Source organism: Miniopterus natalensis, chromosome 8 (assembly GCF_054644295.1).
Source record: "Miniopterus natalensis isolate mMinNat1 chromosome 8, mMinNat1.hap1, whole genome shotgun sequence".
Lineage (NCBI taxonomy): Eukaryota > Metazoa > Chordata > Mammalia > Chiroptera > Miniopteridae > Miniopterus > Miniopterus natalensis.
The window spans coordinates 22,701,628-22,715,486 of record NC_142088.1 but is presented as its reverse complement, the minus strand read 5'-3'; the positions used below and the strand labels follow the sequence as shown (position 1 = coordinate 22,715,486).

The following is a 13,859-nucleotide window of genomic DNA, read 5'->3' as shown; positions in this document are numbered from 1 at the left end:
GAAAAATAATATAAAACAATTGTCCAGAATCTGTAGCCTCAGTGTGGTTTAGATACATAGTATTAAATTTAAAGAGGAAATCCAGCCTAAGAATAGACATGGTATGCTAAACAGAGCTGAGCAAAAGCAGGTTGGTTCCAGAAAATTCTGTAACATGCAGGTACACAGGAAACAGAGAAATAACTCGAGGGGAAAAGAAACAAATACTGGTAATTATTGAGGAGAGCAGCAGAGAACTCAGGATAGACCAGGAGCTCTCAAATGTTTTGGTCTCACGATCCCTCTATTTTGCTTATATGGGTTATACCTATTGATATTTACAATATGAGAAGATACAGTTGAGAAATAAAACTATCTTTGATTTACTTCAAATACAATAACAGTTTAAAGAAAAAATAACATTTTCCAAAACAAAAAAACGTTCAGTGAGAAAGGTAGCATTGTTCTACATTTTTTCAAATCTCTTTATTATCTAGCTTAAAAGATGACAGCTGTATTTCCATTTCTGCTACTGCATTTAATCTTTTACAGTTGAAATATATGAAGAAAATCTTGCTTTATAAAATAATATAGTTGGGAAAGGAAGGAGTATTTTAATAGCCATCTCAAATAATTGTGGATAGTCTCCTTTGAAACTATACCAAACATGTTAAGTGATAAGTTTCTTAAAGAGTAGCTGAAATGTGGAATCTGAAACTACATTAACTAAACTTTTTGTACTCTGTTACATTAAAATCTATTGGTCCATTTTACACTTTGAATAGAACTTTTATCCATGTACAATTTTATAACATGTAGACTGGACATTTGGATATTGGTTCACAGTTATACAGATCTTCCGAGTGTTGACACATTTTATTATACATCAAAAGTCACGTTAGTTGATATTGCCAATCTCATCAGAAAAAGCCTCTAAGTATTGGGAAGTTGCCAAGCTCACAGTAATAGGTACATGTTTTCCACATTTTGATTTTTGTTTAAAAGTTCTGATTTTATCACTGGCAACAAATATTGTCAGTTTTCTCCCTGAAGTGACAGGCTCATTTACTCAATTTGAGAAATGTTTGCCAAAAACCCAACTCGGAATAACCAGTTTATCTGTCAATTGTACTTTCAAGTTAAAAAAAAAAAAAAAGCAGCTCTCAGCTCTAACAATCACCACCTGGTCCTTTTCCTTGAGAAACCTCCATACTTTGGGATACAGTGTAGCTGCTTTAGGTGGCCTTCCCATTTCATCATTTACACTTCTGTGTGTGGTGATGGATGTTAACTAGACTTACTGTGATGATAATCTGCAATACACACATATCTCAAATCATCATGCTATAATCTGAAAGTAATATAATGTTATATGTATGTCAGTTAAATGTAGATAAAAATGTATATTCAATGGGTAAAGTTAAATAAAATTAATTTTTACTGCTTCATCAAGAATATTTTTAAGTGAATATTCAGAGTGATCACTTTGTAAGTTATATAAATGTCTAATCACTATGTTGTACACCTGAAACTAATACTATATTGTATGTCAACTATAATTAATTTTTTTTAATTAAAAAAAATTCTTAAGTGAAACCAGCATGTTTTTTATTTGTTTTTAACTGCACATACATGGCAGCAAAGAACACAATGACCATGATTGGTGCCTCTACCTTGATTCATGCTAAGGCGCCAGCAGTTCTACTCATCTTTACTTTGCACTGTCAGTGCAAATGACAACACAGTGGAAAAAAAAAAGTCTCAGTACTGTCCCCAAAATTGTCCGATCTGGCAACCCCCCTGAAAGAATCTTTGGAATCCCCAGGAGTCTGCAGACCAAGCTTTGAGAAGCAAACATGGGATAGGGTATAATTGCTAGACCTTGTGGAGACCCCTTACATTCATGAGTTATTACTTTATATTCCACAATTCTTAAAGTCATTTATATACACTTTTTCCCATTCATTTAAAAAACATTTAATGATTTCTACTACATAGAGAATATTCTGCTGAGTTCAGGGGTAAAAAAAAAAGTAAGGTACAATGTTTGTGTTCTAGGAGTTTATAACTTGGCAGAGAAGATGGAAAAACATACAGCATACCAGAATAATGCAGTGGTTTTGTTAAGATTATCTATCAGAAAAGACAATATAGTAAAGTGGAAAGAACAGACTCTGCCGCCAGAGTGCACGCATATGACTTCCAGTTCTACAAATTCTCAGCTGTGCCTTAATCCTTTCATCTGCAAAAGGGGGATAATAATATCTATTTCACAGGGCTGATGTGGGGATTGAATAAATAGATATAACATACTTAGACTAGTACCTAACACATGAAATGCATTTAATAAATATTAGGTATTATTGTTTTTACCTGGGGAAGTTTGTTTACATATATGATGTCTAAACTGTACCTTAGACTTAATAACAATTTGAAGTGATAGAGCATAGACATGTTTTAAAAACACTTCAACAGACAATTGCGATCTTCAACCCTGGTTAAGAACCACTGACATAACGTGGTAAAAGAATAATGGAGAGATAAAATAGTAGCTAAGCACAGAGGAGGGAGTAACTAATTCTTAAGAGATGAGAAGGGGAAGGAGTGTGGTATAGTCAGAGAGGGCTTCATTTTCATGAGAAAGTGACTTTTGACCGAGGCCTTGAAGATTTCCCTTATTGAGGATGGAGGCAGAGGTGTTGCAGGAAGGAAATACAAAGCATATGACAGTTATATGCAGGGAATCTGATCTAACATGTAGGACACGGGGTTTGAGAAACAAAAAAGGGTATCTGATCATGGAGACTGGATTTTTTTACACAGAATTCGGAGCCTTGAGACTGGAAATAGTGCAATATCAGACTCTTTGAACAATTCCAAGTTGATCTAGAAGGGAATATTTTTAATTAATTGAGGATATATTGAGGTAAAACCTGTATCTCACAGGGTTACTTGTGTAGCTCAAACCTTCGTTGCTAAAATTAAGCCAGTTTGGGTTAAACTAAAGAAATCACCTACAGGGCCACAGGAAGATCAAATGTAGAAAGCCCACATCAGTTCCTGGGTCACTCTGGAGACTAAAATCTGTCCAGGTAAGGAGATAGAGTCCAAGATTCAAAAGATTCTAAACTATAAGGAACCCTGAAGTCATTATGGCTTCTCTAGAGTTCTTCAGACAGGAAATGAAATGAAACTACACATTTCAGTACAATTTCGAAGGTGAATGTCTTAGGACCAGCTTTATCATACACCCACATCCTAGAGCAGTGCTAATTTTCTAGGATTCTACCTAACTAATTTTATACACCAATTAACATATAAGGAAATCCTATAACATTGTGATTTCTCATAGCATATGCCAAGGTGACCTAAATACCTAATATGGATCTACCATGAGTCCAGGCCAGGTGGTAACTCCACTGCCTTACAGGTGTGTGTTGTTTATACAGAAAGCCAGGGTTCTAAAGAACTCTGTGTAACTTGTACTCAGCATGCACTCAATAAGCTTCAACAACTATTGAATGAGTAATACTCATACTTGGCTCTTAACTTTAGACACAGTTTCATAAAATGAGTACAATTCATCTTGATAACATCCTGAGAAGAAGCTGAATCCAAAGCAAAGAAAACTAGATTTATCGACAGTTATATGTTTTTCTTTCATTTCCCTGAAGAAAGATAAAGTTAATTAAACACACATATATATATAACTTAGTGGAGTTACAGATCATGGAGTGACATAATCCAAACAAACAAATAAACAAACAAACACACTATGATCCTTGGCTTCCCAAGTATCCAAAGAGGGTATATATGGGAGCTTACCACTTCAAAACAAGTAGCAAGCTTTAGCAAAACTTTTGCATAATTATGAAGTCGTCTGGTTGGCAAGAAAAACAAAGTATTCAGTATTTCTATCAACTGGATGTTTTCATCAGTCACTTCTGATAAATCTTGCAGCAGCTCCTGGTTTTTATTTAGGAAATCACTGGAGGTAGGAAAAAAAAGACATTCAGTTAATCATTTTGGTAATGACAACATGTATGATATAGAATAAAAACATTTCACTAGATCCTACCTTTTTCAGAACGCACATTTTTAGGTGCTATGCAATAGTGGAAGAAAAATATAATAAAATAAACCAGACATAATTAAAAGAATTTCCCTGCCTACAAGATGGGATTTTTAAAGTGTGAAAAGTAGCAAAAGGTAGCAACGGTGACTCCGTAATAGAGATGATTAATTACAGACTTGTGCCTCATGTTCTAGGAAATAAATCATGCACCCCACAGTAGTAAGGAATAACTGAAGACCAGCTAACATTACCTATTAATTTCCAAGTCAGAAGTCACAGCAATAAATGGCAAGACGAATTGTTCTAAATAGTTGCGCTAAACAGAAATACTGGAGGAAAAACAAAGTTCTTTGCTCCATCAAAATTGGCATGAAATGTTAAAATACTACCAATTTCTCCCTTTTATTCATCAATTGTTGATTACCTAATAAGAGTTTATCACAGGAGAGTAATGAAAAGCTGTAGGTACCAGTACTATAATTAACAGGAAATAATAAAGCAAATTATATGCAAAGATTTCAATACTGAATCTTCAAAAGCATTTCAAACTGAAGCCAACACTTAGTTTTTATATTCAATTTTATATATAAGTTCATTATTAAAATTTGACTGCAAATTTTAACGCTGATCAGTACCCATTGAGACTACGCTCACTAGACCAAAATACTTTTGTAAAAAAGCAAGAATTAGTGTGACAGAATAATTATCTGCCACTTAATGAGCAATAATTATGTGCCAAGCCCTCAGTGCTTTACACCCATTATAATTCTTAACTACAAGGCCTCACATAAGACAACGTCACACAAGACTATAAAGCAAAAATGAATTGTTTTATAATCCCTCAGAAAACTATGAAGAAATGTTTAACTCAGAAATTATGAAATAATATTGTGGAAAAATATGTAATAACTCCCAGGCACCCAAGAGTTCAATGGCACAAATTGGATTCTTTTATAATGCAACTAAGAGCAAGTGCCCTGGGGAACATGGCCCAGATTTTTTTACTTATACTTGGCCTGTGTGAATGTTCCTACTTCCACCTCCATGTTCTACTGCTGAGATCATCTGAGGACACTCGCTTAAGCCTTTCAGAAGTGCTCTGCTTTGACCTGCTCCCAAGAGGAGGAGGTGTTACATGGTAAACACACTCCCTCTGAGCTTATTTCTCCTGAATGCCCAGTACTAGACAGAAATATTCCAACTCTTGTGAACCCTATTATCTTTCAGAACTTACTCATTTCTTTGCCTATAGACTTTTCCAACAGGGGCCCTGGTATGCTCTCCAGAAATCTGAACCAGGGACTCTGATTAGCTTCTCTTCTCCTGGGAGTTTTATCTAATAGTGGCAATACTGGTCTTTCCTTACATGGCCAGGTTCCTACTTATTCCTCAAAAATTAAATATATTAAAGGTAGAAACAATCCAAGCATCCACCAACAGATGAATGGATAAACAAAATGTGTCATATAAATACAACGGAATATTATTCAACCATACAATGGAATAAAATTTTGGTATATGCAACATGGATGAATCTTGAAAACATTATGCTTAGGGAAATAAGCCATAGACAGAAGGACAAATATTGTATGATTTCACTTATAAAATAGGCAAATTCATAGACAGGAAATAGAATATAAGTTACCAGGGGCTGTGGGAAGGGAGAAAAGGTAAGTTATTGTTTAATGGGTACAAAGTTTTTTGTTGGGGATAATTTTTAAAAGTTTTGTTTATAGGTAATGGAGATGGTTTACAAAACATGTGAATATACTTGGTGCCACAGAAGTGTACAATTAGGAATGGTTAAAATAAATATTATGTTATGTATATTTTACAATAATAATAATGATGATTATAAACCCTATGTAATGATCAAACCACCAGGCTAACCTGAGTAAGCAGCTAGGTGATAAACCAGCTAAGTGCTTAGAGCCTGAGCTTATCATCCAAGACCCACAACTGCCACGTGGGCTCACTAGCCATGCTCTAGAGGTGCTCAAACTGTTCTCTTTTAAACTGAATAATTTAAAATAATTTTAAATATTGATTTTGTAAGTAGAAGTTAAAAAAAGACATTATTACTGCCTTTAACTATGTAAAACCCTGGGGTTCATAAACCACTGCTTAGGAAATGCTGCCCAAAGCTCAATTTGGTGAAAAGAGTTGTCCAAAGTCTCAGAAATAATATGTGGTAGCAATAAAGATTCAGATCTTGTGGCTTTTTCAATACCATATTATTTCCAATGATATTCAGAGGTTACTAATACCTGTCCTTTATAAGAGTTAGTGAAAGTCTACATTTTGATTCATTAGGTAAAATGACCAGGTAAAAGCTTTCATGGACACTCAAAAACACAAAACACTATAACACATCATCTTTGGCTGTTAGAATGACAATTGGGAGGTATTTGCTTACATTGCAGGCTTAGCGAGCAGCTGGAATCCTCCCATAACCAGGAAATGTGTAATAGACGTACAATACCTTGAGCAAAAAATAAAACACATGCACATTAGTGTTAAAATGTATATTAGTTCTTCAGAGTTTTTGAACAAGCATCCAGAACAGATACTTCTTGGTATCTCACCAATGAGTTTCAGCACCTTTATGATGTCAATATTCATGAAGTATAAAGGACTGGAGAGAAGGGCGGGTTATGTGAGAATCACAATCATCAGAGGAGGGAAAACACTATTTGAGTAAAGATGCTAATGTAATAGGAAATTTTAAAAACACCTAAAGCCATGCAGAAGATGCTAGTATTTATCTGGTAGATTTTACTCTGTACAAGAAAACCCGTATCCTTGCACAAGGATTCAAAAAAAGAGGAGGCAAGATCAAAGCAGCCCTCGGTAATACAGTTAAAAACGGCTGCCTGGCCAGTGGCGCAGTTGGCTGGGCGCCCTCCCAACATCAGGAGGGCACTGGCTGGATGCCCAGTCAGGGAACACAACATGCCCAAGGTGTGGGCTCGATCCCTGGTAGGGGGCGTGCAGGAGGCAGCAGACTGATGTTTCTCTCATCAATGTTTCTCTCTGTCTCCCTCTCCCTTCCTCTCTCTCTATTAAAAAAAAATCAATAAAACATACCAAAAAATTGTGACAATGGTAAATTGTTACATGTATTTTACCACAATTAAAAATAGTTTTTAAAATTGATATATTAAAAATTTTACTTGCTCTATCTATATGAATAAATTGTTAAAAATAGCCCAAGATGTCAAAATAAAAACCATTTGAAGTATCAGAGAAGAAAAGGAACTGAAATACATGGTGATGAATATAAGTCAAAAAAGAAAAATTATACTAGTAAAAACTGAAACCTTCACACAAACGAAATTTAGCTCAAAAAAGTAAACTGGTATCAAATTATATCATTTTCACATCTAAAAGATGGTAAGTTAAAAGACTCCAACCAGGGTCTTTCCTCTAAGACAATAGCTCCAAGTATATTAAACTTTGCTTAGAATTAAAATCACATACATCTATTTGCACATATATGCTAAGTCAGAAAGGAAATACATTGATTATTAACAATGTTTATTTCCAGCGGGAGGATTATGGACGACTTTAAATATCTTTAGTTTTCAATTATAAACATACATTATTTGTAGTATAAATAACCTAAGCAGAACACCAAAAGAACATGAGCTCCTTGAGGCTGGTGCTTTTCATTGGCTCTAAGCTGTGGCTGTGGTCTTGGAGATTCGCACAGCACCTGGCACTTAGTGGGTATTCAGTCAAAGAAGAAAACCTACACTTCAGATCAACAATTAAATTTAAATAACACTTAAGTTATGTCTCACATCATAACGTCAAAATATAAATTAACCCAGCTAGGGTGGCTCAGTGGTTGAGCATTGACCCATGAACCAAGAGGTAGGTAACCACTTAGACTCAATCCCCAGTTAAGAGGCAGCTGATCGATGTTTGTCTCTCATCAATGTTTCTATCTCTCTATCCCTCTCCCTTCCCCTCTCTAAAAATCAATAAAAACATATCCCCACTTCCAAAATAATATATAAAGAAAAAGTGAGAAAAATTTAAATTTTCAAATACACTTGGTATATTTTACTTGAAAAAACATGAAAAGAGCCATAGATAACTATCCTTGGTTTTATTAAAAAATATCTTTATTTTAAAGATAGTTTGGTCTTTAAACCCTCTATTTACATAAGAGTTAGAAGCACACATTGGAATTGGAACAGCTCCATATTTACAATTAGCAATTGGTCTTAAAATAACTTGTTTAGTTACTTATTTCCTGAAACTTTAGTATAATTTACTTAAGTAAACAAATTTGTTCTCTAAAGAGAATATTTATATATTCATATTCATTACAGTACATTTTATGTAAAGTACACTGTCTTTTGCTAGGATATAGAAGAAAATATGAGAATTATTTTTAAACCTTTGTGTCCCCCTTAGAAAAAAACTAAAATTTTAGCAATGCAGAACTATAATTGGCTTAAGAGTAAAATACTGCTTTGTAATTTCTATTACCTTATATCACTCTCCCTAATCTAGTCTCTTCTGTTTAAGGAGCTGTTCTCCTTGGCAGAAAAACCCTGCAGAGATTGAACATGACACAGGACTGGATACTTGCTCTGTGTAACTATCCAAGAAGAGACTTGCATGCTTCAGAATGACCAAGCTCCTGGCTTCCTTTACCCCCTGAAGGAAGCTGCTCAGTGAGGCTCCATGCTGACCAATGAGGTAGCACAGCTTGCTGAACCGGCCTGCCACTTCCTGCAACAGCTGCACGGTACTGGCGGTGCCCAAATTTTCTGTAACAAAACGATAATGATGACAACATAACCTGAAGATTCATGTCCTGAATGCCTCCTGGTGATTAAGATTATGAATTCCCCTTTTCTAAAAAATACTTAACATGTTGAGGTGTATTCTCATCTGTGGAACCCAAATAATCACAGAGTTAAAGAAAACAACTTCAGAGATCACAGAAAACAATCACTTGACAATTACAAAACATTCATAGAGACCCCATAGATTCTGACTCAGTGGGGCAAGGTTAAGATCCCAGGATGGCTATGTTAAAAAGAAAAGCTTTCCAGGTAATTCTGAAGACTCGCCAAATTTGAGAACCACTGAGCTAATCCAACTCTCCTCTCATTTCGAAGTAATCTGAAGCCAAGGGAATTATCTAATTTTGCACAACTGGTGAGTGACAGCCAGGAATTAAACTCACTTCTATAGTTATAGCTTGGTTCACATTTTCAACTTTTTGTACTGACGTCTGCTCAACTTGTCCCTTGGACAAGCCCAACACTTCAGTACAGAGAGGGCAATCCAAAAACCAGACTGCCCAGGTTGCCTCAACTTTATAGACGGCATCAGGAGAGTATTTGCTGTTTCCCAATCCAAAGTTCCTAATTTCTAGGACTTCTCAGCAAGCAGTGAGGCGATGAACAGACCAGGTAAGACCAACATAGAAATCAGGACACAGAAAAAGCAGACTGCACTTTCTTTTCAGAGCAATCCAGGGAGCCTCCAGCTTGGATTGCTCCCTTTCCCTTGCCAAAGTCCTGGGGTATTGGGTCCACTCGCTGGAGAGGAATTTATAGAACAGGGGCCTCTACAACCTTTTAAAAAGCAAAAGACATTTTTTAAAAAATGCGGATAGCCTCCAACTTACAAAGGAAACACTAGGTTAGTTGTTTGAAAAGTAGTTGTCTTCCCACTAAAAACAATGAGCACTGATTCATATAAGCCAATGGTCGCCTTAATGTGGAAAAGCTGATGTACTAACAAGGCAGAATTTAAATACTAGAGTATTGGCCTGAATTCTGGGTACTCAGAGGGGGCCGAGGAGTACAGGGGAGAAGGGGGGGGGGGGGGAGAAAATTTCCTCTCCATTTTCTAAGTGCAGGGCCAAATCTAGAAAAATTTTGAAATAAGGGAAGTTTATTTTTTTAATAGCTGCCTCCTCCAATCTCCACTTTGTATTCTTTTCTAACCCCCTAGAGGCCCCAGGTACCTAGCATATCTGGACAGTAGCACACCATCTAGGACTATCATAATCCACTTCCTGCCCTATCTCCTCACCTTTAAGCCCTTTGTAACTGATTCCAGCGAAGAAAAGGAATCAATTCATGCTAATATGAGATGAGACCCTAACACTCCTTCAGTTATTAACAATTTCAAGAGACCACATGCAAATCCAAGTGAATCTCTGACATAACTCTAAGAACAAAAAACCCCGAAAAACCCAGGTAGTATAATGGAAGACATCTGAGGACTGCTAGAACTAGAAGTGTTGTCTGGAAGTCTAGCTCCTAGGGTCAACTTTCCCAAAGCTGTTTCTGCTACTCTGCCATGAATATTCCAAAAGCTCCTATTTCTACTCCCCACAGGTAAGAGGAGCTCTGGGAATGGGAGGCCAGGGCAGCAGCAGCTGAGCCACTGAAAAGGGGAAATAGTTTGCAAGGTGTTGGCTGCCAGTGTACAAAAAGAATAGGATGGAAAGGAAGGAGTAATCTACAACTCAAAGGTTTTCTTTGTGATATAGAAAGAACAGATAAAACAAGAGTGTTCTACTTACCTAAACTGAGAAGAGGCCTGAGAATCTGAGATTTGATATCACTTAGTTTTGAATAAAACCGTCTTTCTGTAGCAGCCAACTCATGGAGACTGGCAATATATCCCATAATGTTCTTGTCCACCAAGGCTAGATAGATGTCTTTTCCTGCTGTCACTCTGCTTATATATCCAAGCTAAAACAGAGCACAACAAAAGATTAAAAGCAAGATATAATTTACCCCTAGCAATTCAGATACTAGAGCGGGCTTGTATCAACTGGCGAGAAGCCAACTGGCAAATATTCAGGAATTTTGCAAGTTGATGATGAAACCATCAGTAGCTTGAATTTTAGAGACAGCTTACCAGTACACCATTGTTATATATGTATACCTGGATCTATATATAACTATACACTCTATCTTTTATTTATTGCCAAAATACCTTTTAGTTCATATTACATGTTTTAGAACCACACACACACGCCCTAAATATATAAAGATCGAAATAATGTAGATACATGTTTCAAGACTCCTTTTTGCATAAATAGGATAAATGAGAGGAAAGAAGATTCTGTGTTATAGACCAAAATAGGAAAGGTGTGGGAGTTATCTTGTCTCTTAAAAGTACTTTACAACATAAAGGGATTTTCTTTAAAAGATACCTTTTTCTACTTATCCATGACACCATTGAATAGAAACACTCAATGTCTTCATTCACATATACCTATTAAACTAGCCAACCATGCTGCAGGCCCAACAGACTGTTAAGATCCCATTGTAACTAAAGACACATATTAGAGCCTCACTCCTTTCATCAGGGTATTTCACCCTTCATCTGGACTGTCCGCCTTGGATGGGGAATGTGGAACCAGGGCTAACAACTACAGTCAATCAGTATGTCTGGAGTAACAGGCTATATATATACTAAGAGCCAAATCTTGGCCAGTGTTGCCTTTAGCAAGAAAGGTCTTGTCCCGGTACATTCATAGCTCACATATTTAGCCAGAAAAACAAACACCAAGGATTAAAAAAAACGTCCACGGGATATATTATTCCATAAGAATAAGAAATCCAGAATGTTCTAGCTTTGAGGGTTAATTTCCTTGAGGCATATCACTTTGAGGATGTGAGTTACCTTTTTTTGAGAGGGGAAAACCAGAAACAGGTCAATGATTTAAGTTTATGGAAAAGAGAAAGTAGGAGAGCAAAGAAATTCAGATCAACAAATGAAAAAGGGATAAACCAGTAAATAAAATGAGAAGCTAAGAGAAACGAGGAATCGAGGGAAATAGAGCACTGCTGGTGGCCTGCAGGGCCACAGAAATGTTTACTTCCCACTTATAGTTAAAAATTTATCTACTCTGTTTCTATTCTAATTCACCACTGAGAGATCCACAAATGCAGTCAGGAAATTTAATTGTAAAATGTACTTTTTAATATTCCTACATGAGGGTGCTAATGCAACAAAGTATTTACTATGAGGATTCAGCAGTAAATAAGAAATCCTAAAATCCCCACTCTTATGAATCTTACAGATAAGGAGGACAGACAACAGACAAAACAAGTAAATTATATAGTGTATTAGATGGTGATATGCACTATGGAGGGAAATAAGTCCAGAAAAGGAGATAAGGAGTGAAGGAGAGGATCAGAAGGGGCTTGCACAGTACTCATAACACACTAGTCAGAGATACTTAATAAGAGGCAATACACACAAATAACAAAAATGAAATATTTAAACACAGTAGTCAGAGACACTTAATAACAGGCATACACATAACTAACAAAAACAAAGTATTTCTCATGTGTTACAGAATGTGGGCCTTAGGATCCAATTCCTGTTCACCTTACTACAGGAGAGAAGTACTGGAGTCTTAGTACCACTGTGATTCTCTGGAAGGTTGTCACCTTCTGTAGGGTCCTGCCGGCCACTGTAATATAACCCAGGCTGGAAGTCTTCTGTATCCACTAAAAACAAGGAATAATCCTGGCCTGCAGCTACACTCCAGACTCCATTTTCACTGTTAACCTGCAATGACAGCAAGATAATGTTGGTCTAAGATGAAGGAATCAGATAGAACTTCAGATCTGCAGGAACTGAAATATTAGGTTATTTAAACAAGTATGGTGCAAAGTCAGTCATATCTCAGAGGGCAAAATTAACCCAGCAATGTACCCAATCAAATGCAGAACAGACGTGGGGTAAGAAGAAATCCTTTGTTTGGTTTTAAATTTAGAACTGGAATTTTTTTATAAAAATCAGAATAATAGGAATTAAAAAAGGAAAAACCACAGATCTGATTTTTTAATTGTTATGACCCCATAGAACTTAGCCTGTACTACAATCAAGAGGCCCAGAAACTTCTAGAGCCCTATCCTGATAACTAGCACACACCTTTGTCCATTCACATTCAGCTGTGTCCACAAAAATCAAGGTGTGAAAAAAAAAATCTAACAAGGCTAAATTCCATTCTGGCCAACTAAACCGTTGGATGCTGAAATTCAGTTTTCCCACTTGGAACCCACTACCTCTCTGATGTGACTTCACTGTGCCAACTCCCAGGATGCTGAAACAGGCAGGACCCCTTACAAGTCCATCTACGTGGATCCCTAGACCAGTGGTTCTCAACAAGCAGCCTTTGCAGCAGCAACAGCAATCACCTAGGAACATGTTAGAAACATAGATTCTCAGGCCACACAGCTTCTGGGGGTGGGACCTCGCAATCTGTTTGAACAAGTTCTCCAGGTGATTCTGATGTATGCAAAAGCATGCCTTAAACCAAAGGTTTTCAAACCTTATTGTTCTATATAGTGATTCAGGAGCCACCATGGAAAGGGAGGCGTCAGGGCTCTGCCCCATGCCCCTCCCTTCATCCACTAAAGGAGTTCCATGTTTATCTGTTTCATGTATGGAATTCCACATAAAATTTCATTTGAAGGAAGTGTTCTGCTATGAAAACTACTGCCTCCAACATCCAGACCCAACTTCAGCCATGGCTCCTAGACTGATAAGCAAAAAAATCTCCTATTAGATTCTTTGTGTCTAGATAGGCTCCAAATCTGAGGTGTTAGGTGCTTGTGTGAGTGAATGTGGGAATGTGTGTGGGCACACGTGTGACTACTTTATAGCTCTCCTCTTCCAGCATGACACCATCTTCTGATATCTTCAGGCTACCCAGATAACTGACTTCCTGTTATTGTTGCAAAGAAAGAATTCAATTTTTTGCAGGAGAAAAGTCTTCTACTTAGTTTCTAATCAAAACTAATTC

The 13,859-nt window shown here is 36.7% G+C and overlaps 1 protein-coding gene across 2 annotated transcripts in view; it reads right to left on the bottom strand.

The window, feature by feature from the left end:
- Positions 1–13,859, bottom strand: part of ALS2 (alsin Rho guanine nucleotide exchange factor ALS2) — a 65,817-nt gene that overhangs the window by 23,831 nt on the left and 28,127 nt on the right. For both annotated transcript variants that reach the window (XM_016208851.2, XM_016208853.2), the window contains exons 9-13: positions 12,437–12,619; positions 10,614–10,785; positions 8,658–8,838; positions 6,471–6,536; positions 3,805–3,967 (exon numbers count right to left, since the gene is read on the bottom strand). In XM_016208851.2, the coding sequence (XP_016064337.2) occupies positions 3,805–3,967; positions 6,471–6,536; positions 8,658–8,838; positions 10,614–10,785; positions 12,437–12,619 (765 nt within the window). The remainder of the gene's footprint in view (positions 1–3,804; positions 3,968–6,470; positions 6,537–8,657; positions 8,839–10,613; positions 10,786–12,436; positions 12,620–13,859) is intronic.